Genomic DNA, 8,260 nt, shown 5'->3' on the forward strand with positions numbered 1-8,260 from the left:
GGTCATGAAGCATGTTTCTGCACAGATGTAGCAAGGACATCTACACCAGCAAGGAGGGTGTCGAAATCAAACCTATGTAGAAGAAATGTATTTACTATTGAACAAAAGTAGCTTTAATAGTTCAGCAACAGGGTCATCCAGATGCTTCTTTCCCCTGATCCTTCCATTCAAAAGTCATAGTTTTTCCCTACTTGACACTTACCTAACTGACCCCAGAGAGGCCAATGGGAGCAAAACACACCAGAAAACATGTAGTTGTTCATTACTTAAGAGTTTGTGGCAGTAAGAGCTGGAGAATTCCTACCCTGAACCAAACTGAGGAGTTTTGCAAAGCATCAAAAGCCTTTCTGACCTTGCTGCACAAGTGTCAACACCATGATAACCATGGTAGATCTAGATTATCATGTTCTCCCCTACACATACATTTGGGGGTTCAGACCCACACCACAAATCCATGTCAAGCCCACTGTGTGGTAGGGAGATAGACCCTGTGTCAGTCCCTGTGCCTCACCACTGAGCACTGCAGGGCCCTCATTCACCATCTCAGGCCTTGAAGTAGCCACAGGGACACCACTAGACTAGTGTTATGATGCTTGTGTACCATATCCTTCCTGGAAGGATGCCAGGCATTCACTGAAGGCATACACAGATTTTATTTAGTTGCATTAAGCAAAGTACATGCTCAAGGCCCAACACACACACCCCCCTAAGAATTACCAAGCCAAATGCTTGCAGGTGCCAGGTAGGTCCCTGAGAGATTTCCCTTTTTTCTCTTTCAAGGAAAGATGGAGTCCACCTTTGGAGAATCATCTTTGGAGCACAACATGCTGTCCTGCTGCTCCTCTGCTTATTTTGAGACCTTGCAGTACACATCATATTTCATCTTTGTTGCCAGCTTTGTTCCTCCTAGGCAGTCTTCAAATTTTTGATCCATTTCTTCACTCTGAGCTTTAGAGAAGAACTCTCTCCAGTTCCCAACAACCCCTGTGTACAACAAGAAGTACCAAAAAATGAGAGCGAATAATACCTAGATAGCAATGGAGCAGAGTCATTGCCCACACCAGGTGAGAAGGATCTGATTTATGTCCCTTAGTGTTCTAATTGCCTGGGAGAGACAAGGTAACACAGATAAGAAGGCTGCAGTCAGGGCACAGGGAACATTGCTGGTTGGCTGCCTGCATGTCTTCCCTCCTTAGAAAGGGTTTCATGCAGAAAGTAAAGACTCTCGATGCTACAGGGAGCAGCTGAGTTGAAGGGCTCTGTCCCTGGTCTCAAGTCTGTGAAGGATCACCGACGTGTCCATTGAGAGGAACCACAATGAGACTTTTCCTCAGTTCTCACCAAGTACATAGCAAGAAGACACCTGTGAGGCCAAAAGCAGCAAGAAATACATTCCCTTGAGGTTTAAGAGACTTTTGTCTCATTAGCACACTGCCTCCCAAAGGGGACTTTCATGAAGTGACACATGCAGCCTGGATCCATAATCCAAGATCAGGCAACCTGTACATCCAACGTCTCTGTAAAAAGTATCCATCCGACCCAAGCAGATTGGATGCATAATTGTTGGCATAACCCACACCAGTGTTGGCCCCACCTTCACATTTCACTTGCCTTACTAATCGGTCTGCCACAGGGAAATAGAGCAACATGGAAGCAATGGCTGATGGCCTTAAGCCTGTTTTGTTCCTCACAATCAGCTCCCAAATCCCATCAGTGACAGAAGCATTTTGTACAGGATGTCACAGGAGAGAACTCACCTGTCCTTGTCCTTCCTAGCCAGCCCGGCGAGTTCATGGCTAAGTGAGGAAACCTACTCAGAACTCCTTCTGCTGTTCTCCTTTAGAAGGTAGATTCTCCATTTTCAGAGACTTACCCTTCCGGAAGAGGATGTCTCCAAACTTTCCATGGGTTTCCCTGGATTTCTCTTTCATAGCTTGGAAACTGGCCTTCTCAGCAATTCTGGAAAAATCTTCCTCAGACAAAGAGAATCCAAAGAAGGCAGCAATCTTTTTCATTCCCAGTACCTGGTCCTGGCCAAAGGAACACAAGACAGAGGTGAAACCAAAAGACTTGACACCATGGCTGTGGTAGTCAGCACCTGGTCAGAAGCCCAGCAGAGGAAGTTGTCTTCCATGGTACCACTAAGGAATTCTAAGAGCTCTAACAGAGAGGAAACCCACACATAGTGGCCTCAAGATTCAAGGCCTTTTTTCCTCTCCCGGAAGTAACCACACCTGTACCAGACAGGATTCCTTCCATTAATACACAAGGCTATCCTCTTCCTAACCCCCACGAGCCTTCCACAAACAAGCAAAGAAACAAAAAAGTAGCTTAGAAAGGCATGCCCTTCTAAAGGGGCAGACAAGTTTGACCCAAGAGTTTCTTACTTCCTGCAGCCATACATATCAGAAGAGATGCATGGTGCACTCATCAGGAAAGAGCTGGGTGAGAAACCACACCTCTTTGAGTTCCTCATAGTTTATCATCATGATCCCTTCATGGTCGATGTATTTGTTCCATTCCACTAAGTGGTCAAAGTAGGACCCCCAGGCCACTGCAGACAAAGAGACATATCTGTGTAGAGTATTCCCCAAAACAGACCCTTACCAAACCAGAAGAGTCAACCCAGACAGCTCACTAAATATGGCACTAGGATGGAGAAGGGGTGACCAGCTCAACATGTCTGTTCTTTCAGCTAAAGTCAGCGCAGGACCCCCCAGCTCTGGCCACTAGGTAGCACTAAACCACAAGCCCTTTTGTGAGAACAGAAAAGCCAGGCTAAAGCTTTCTCATGATCTCTCTGCTCTGACTTAGAGACAGGAGAAATTCTGATTCTCTGGTACTCCCTACTTCTGCAATAGCATGGGCCTCTCTGCCTAGCCTGGGAGTGCCTTCGTAAGGTTTGTGGGAGTAGGACTCCTATGCACAGGATCCTGTGTATGCCACTCATATAAGGAGGAATCCCAGAGGATGCAGGGCAAAATACATTTCCCATTCATGAAGGCTGCAAAGTACTCATCCCAGGAGGTGAAAGATGGCAGCAATGGCATGTTGTTATAGAAGTGGTAATAAGAGACAGCCGTGTCTTTGGGGTTCCGAAACAGCACAAGGATCTAGAGGAAGAAAACACATAATGTAGATCTGATTTTAGTAACTGATCAAAACACCATCCTCTCAACACGTCACACAGACTCATAGAATCACTGAGTTTGGAAAAGATCTTTAAGATCATCAAGTCAAACCATAAACTTAAGACTTCCAAGTCCACTACTAAACCATGTCCTTAAGTGCCACATCTACACATTTTTTAAACACCTTCAGAGATGGTGACTCCACCACTTCCCTGGGCAGTCTGTTCCAACACTTGATGATGCTTGCAACTAAGAAATATTTCTTAATAACCAATTAAAACTCCTCTGGCTCAACTTGAGGCCATTTGATGTTGTTCTATCACTTGTTACCTGGGAGAAGAGACCTGCCACAATCTCAATACAATCTCCTTTCAGGTAGTTGTAGAGAGCAGTAAGGTCTCCCCTCAGCCTCCTTTTCTCCAGGCTAAACAACCCCAGTTCCCTCAGCCACTCCTCATAAAACCGGTGCTCTGGACCCTTCACCAGCTTCATTGCCCTTTTTTTGGACAAAATCCAGCTCCTCAATGTCTTTCTTGTAATGAAGGGCCCAAAATTGAATCATAGAACGGTTTGGGTTAGAAGGGGCCTTAAAGGATAGAGGAGAGTTCCAAACCCCTGACATGGACAGGGACACCTCCCACTAGACCAAGTCGTACAAGGTCACATCCAACCAAGGTGCGACCAAGTACAACAGGAAGATGACATCCCTAGTCTGCCTGGCCACACTATTTCTGATACAAGCCAGGATACCATTGGTGTTCTTGGCCACCTGGGCACACTGCTGGCTCATATTCAAGTGTCTGTCAACCAACTCCTCAAAGTCCTTTTCTGCTGGGCAACCTTTTGGCCGCTTCTCCCCAAGCCTGTAGCATTGCCTTGGATTGTTGTGACCCTTGTGTGTGACCTGGCACTTGGCTTTGTTGAACCTCATACAGCTGGCCTCAGCCCATTGATCCAGCCTGTCCAGAGCCCCCTGTAGAGCCTTCATACCATCAAGCAGATCAACACTTCCACCCAGCTTAGTGTTGTCTGCAAGCTTATTTGTCCACTAACACCCACCAGCCCACACAATGATGGTGCCATTCCTTTTTCTTGAGCAAGAAATCAATCCTTTGCACGGCACTTGCTACTAATTTGAGCCTCAGGCTGAAAACAAGAAGCTTTTCAAAGATGCTATAGTTATGAGCTCAGGGGCTACTGAACAGGACCACCACAAGCAAATAGTGGGCATACCCTTGCTTCTCTCTGCAACAATTCTTATTGAAGTCTGTCAGTGCCAGCCTGTGTTGGGCTTTCCACACGTACCCTGATCTCAGAGGCAAGTTAAAGTAAATGAAATAACTGCTTGCCTTGCTCAGTTTTCTGACATGAACCTGGAAGCATCTTTCTGAAGGATATCTGAAGGGGCAGTGACACCCAGAAACAAACCCACTAACAGTAATCTCTTAAGTCAGCAAAGCTGCTGCCGGGAGAGAATGCTTGTTCACAGTCTCACCACACAGTTGTGCCTCCTCAACCTTGGCAATGTGCTCGTGCATTGATCAGCTCCAGTGAAAGTGCAGAAAACATCTCGCACAGACAGAAGAAAGCTACCCTGAGGTGGAAAAGCTTCTGCAGCGTGTTGCAATGAAAAAACTCACCTTAGCCTTGCTTTGGAGAACGGATGGTGGCAGGAGATGAGGGGGGAGATGAGTTTGTATAATTCTTCTGGAAGGCAGTTTCTTCATCCTCTTTATAGCAAGTGGGAAGAATCATGAGAAGAAATCATTTATTCACGTGCCTTGTCAGAAATTGTGGGTAATAAGAAATGGTGAGACTAGAGAAGGATCTTATCACTTGGAAAAGCCAAAGGGGTGCCCTAGTGGTGTAAGCTTCTGCCAGCCTTTGCCGCAGAGCACCATTTCACATCAGACAGGCCTGTGGACAGAACATCCAAGAGAAAGGTCTTACTGATCAAACCCACTGGCTTTCCAGGGCTGGAGCCCCTTCTGGCTTTTCAACATTGTCTGTGCTCTGAGGCCTTTGTGTTGGGATGCCAAGGGCAATAGTACATGCTGCTTGTGCAGACCGTAGCTGTTGTTAAGGCTCTAGGCTTTCTGTTGCCTCTGAGATCAGCCATTGTCTCTTAGCTATTACTACTTGTAAGAAGAGCACTGCCAATATTTTCTGTCTCTGCCAACCTCATATATCCCGGGATCACCAAATTCTAGACGTGGAAACATCTCTAGCATCTTTTCAGCATTTATCCTCTCTTTCATTTCTTCTTCTGTATATTTGGCATCTGTTGATTCCAAATCCATCACCATTTGGCCAAGCCAGTTGGTTCCTGGAAGGAAGAAGACACCAGTAGCACACCCATTCAACTGAATGTTTGGCTCTTCATTGTACCTTAGCCTGTCTACAGATGGCTTTGCTGGTTTGGGCTGCAACAGAATTAATTTTCCTCATGGCAGCTGGTATGGGCCTCTGCTTTGGATTTGTGCTGAAAACTGTGTTGATAATACAGAGAGGGTTTAATTATTGCAAAGCAGTGTTTACACATTATCAAGGCCTTTTCTGCTTCTCATACTGCTCCTCCAGTGAGTAGGCTGAAGGTGTGAAAGAAATTGTGAGGAGACACGGCTAGGACAGCTGGCCCAAACTGACCAAAGGGATATTCCATATCTTATGACATCCTGTTCAGCAACAAAAGCTGGGAGAAGGGGCGATGCTGAGAGTGATGGCATTTGTCTTCCCGAGTAACCATTATGCATGATGAAGCATTCCACTTCCTGGATATGGCTGAGCAGCTGCCTGCCAATGGGAAGTGGTGAATTTATTCCTCATTTTGCTTTGCTTGTGTACACAGATTTTGCTTCATCTATTAAAATGTTTTTCTCTCAATCCAGGAGTTCTCACTTGTACCATTCTTTCTCTCACAGCGGGGAGTGAACAAGAGACTGTGTGGGGCTTAGCTGCTGGCTGAGGCTAAATGGCAATAATCAGCAAGTGCATGCTAAAAGCCAACATGGACAAAGCTGTCAGTTAAACACGGTGGAGTGCTACCCTGCTCACTTCAGAAGCACATCCCATCCCTCAGTATGCTGACCTCTGTTGCTTTTCACAGCTCTGGCACATTTTGGTCACCTCAGACTACTTCTTGGGGAAATTACTCAAGAGCAGTGGTGCTTCTAGCACAAGGTTAACTGAGTTATCACTTGGCCATTTCTGCTCTCATTCTGCAGTGCTGCCTTTGGGAACACTGTTCCCTCCTCCTGACCAGCTTCAGTTTATGGTCTTTTCATGATCAACACAGTTTAGTCTCATCCTCAGTCCCAGCTAGGCTTCCATAACTAGCAGAAGTGGTTATCAACCAAATAACCAGACCATCAAGCTCCTGTCATCATCTTTAGAACAGTTTTAGCTGTCTTGGCCTCTGCAACCTGGCAAAACTAGTGTGTGAAAGGCTGGGCTTGGAAAGCCGAGTCTCAGTTTTCAACAACTTCTTGAATGTGTGGGTGGACCCTCATACCTTTAAACCATTTCTGCCACTGCACAGTTCTACAGGCTGCACACAAAAGGGATGTGATAAGGATCAAAACTTCCTTTTTCTGCAAACAATCTATTAAGCTATTTCTCTAAAGTGAATAGGGAAAAAAGAAGGAATCTATAATAATAGTCATAGTGCAAAAGAGGAAATAACCCGAGTCCTGGTGGCATTTATGTCTTTTCCTCCATTTAGATACATGGGAATCACCTGCATTCTGCAATGCAGAATGCCTATGAAAAAAAAAGTTCTTCTGCTTTCATTAGCAGGATATATTCCCTGTATTGCCCTTGCAGTGAATGGGGTAACAACACACTTTCCTGTAGCAAGAGATGTGATTGTCCTGCTTCACCCAACACTGGTGAGCTCACCACTTCAATAATGTGTGCAGTGCCTGCACTGAAGCAAATGATTTTGAGGCTCTGGAGAGAGTCTTCCTGAAGTTCCATGAAATCACAGGATACTGGAGTAAATTAAATGCATAGAAAAGTTTTGTTTGCTCAGGCTGGAGAAAAGAAAAATAAGGCATGGGGGAATCTCACTGCACTCTTTCACTGCTGGAAGTTATAAGGAAGACAGCCAACTCTTCTGTAAATTGGCCAGGAAATTATAAGAGATATATTACAAACAAACAAACAAACAACAACACAGAAACAACCACAAACCCAAAATAAATCAAACTTACAGTGGTAAAACACTGCAATAGATTTCTACTAGGTGGTGAATCTCCACCCTCAAAAACTCTACTGGACAAAGCATTGAGAAACCAAAATTAACTTTTAGGTCTCTCCCCTGCTTTGAGCATGAAGTTCTATTACTTGACCTCCAGAGATGCCTTACAAATTAAATTCATGATCATACAAAGTCTGATGCAACCGTAAGCTTTTCTCAGGTATTATTGCTGTGTTAAATGATGGCACAAACTTCTGGATTGCAGCAATGTGTACTTTACTACTTACCAGAAAATAACTCTCACCTGTTTTAGGATAGCCTGCTAGAAACACATCGTCACTCCTGGTTTCAAAGGATTTCAGAGCTTCCAAAGTTTCTGGGCTGCTAAGTGTTGCAGGGTATAAAATACCTTTGTAGGAAAAGAGTAAGTCTTCTGGGGAAACCTTTCCACTCTCTGAAAAAGAATTTTCCACTACTTCGATGACTCTTTCCCTACTTCTGCTCATGTTTGTGTCTCTTTGGAACTCTATTCAAACAAAGAGATACAGACTGTGATCCCACAGTGCAGAAAAGACCTGTGCAAAATATTAGCAAATCAGATGGAGCACTCACTCAGGAACAAAAGTACAAGTCACTGATTAACTCTGTTAACTCCTTTTGAACTTACAGAACTGGAGGCTGACAGTGGTGACAGAGTCTTTGCTGCAGCTGATACTAGAAACAGGAATATATGGAAGCAGCAATAGTATTCCAAATGTTAAATGAAACCAAAGACAGACCTATAAAGGATATTCCCTGAAATGTTTTTCACTGATGAGCAATGCAATTTGCAGATTGGACAACCAGCACGTAGTGGACATGTAGACAGTGGATGTCAGCCTAGCTTGCTATTGACTCTGCTAACAGATCCACAACTAAGAGTTCAGCTTCT

General features: G+C 44.8%; 1 protein-coding gene across 1 annotated transcript; it reads right to left on the bottom strand.

Moving 5' to 3' along the window:
• Window positions 1–847: 847 nt before the first annotated feature.
• LOC103777113 (sulfotransferase 6B1-like) lies at window positions 848–7,835 on the bottom strand. Its single transcript, XM_008944653.1, has 7 exons — window positions 7,634–7,835; window positions 5,312–5,457; window positions 4,772–4,861; window positions 2,987–3,113; window positions 2,460–2,554; window positions 1,874–2,030; window positions 848–984 (listed from the first exon to the last, which is right to left on the bottom strand). The coding sequence occupies exons 1-7, from the start codon at window positions 7,833–7,835 to the stop codon at window positions 848–850; spliced, it is 954 nt and encodes a 317-aa protein (XP_008942901.1).
• Window positions 7,836–8,260: the final 425 nt, after the last annotated feature.

This window comes from Merops nubicus, unplaced genomic scaffold (genome assembly GCF_000691845.1).
Source record: "Merops nubicus isolate BGI_N331 unplaced genomic scaffold, ASM69184v1 scaffold2327, whole genome shotgun sequence".
Lineage (NCBI taxonomy): Eukaryota > Metazoa > Chordata > Aves > Coraciiformes > Meropidae > Merops > Merops nubicus.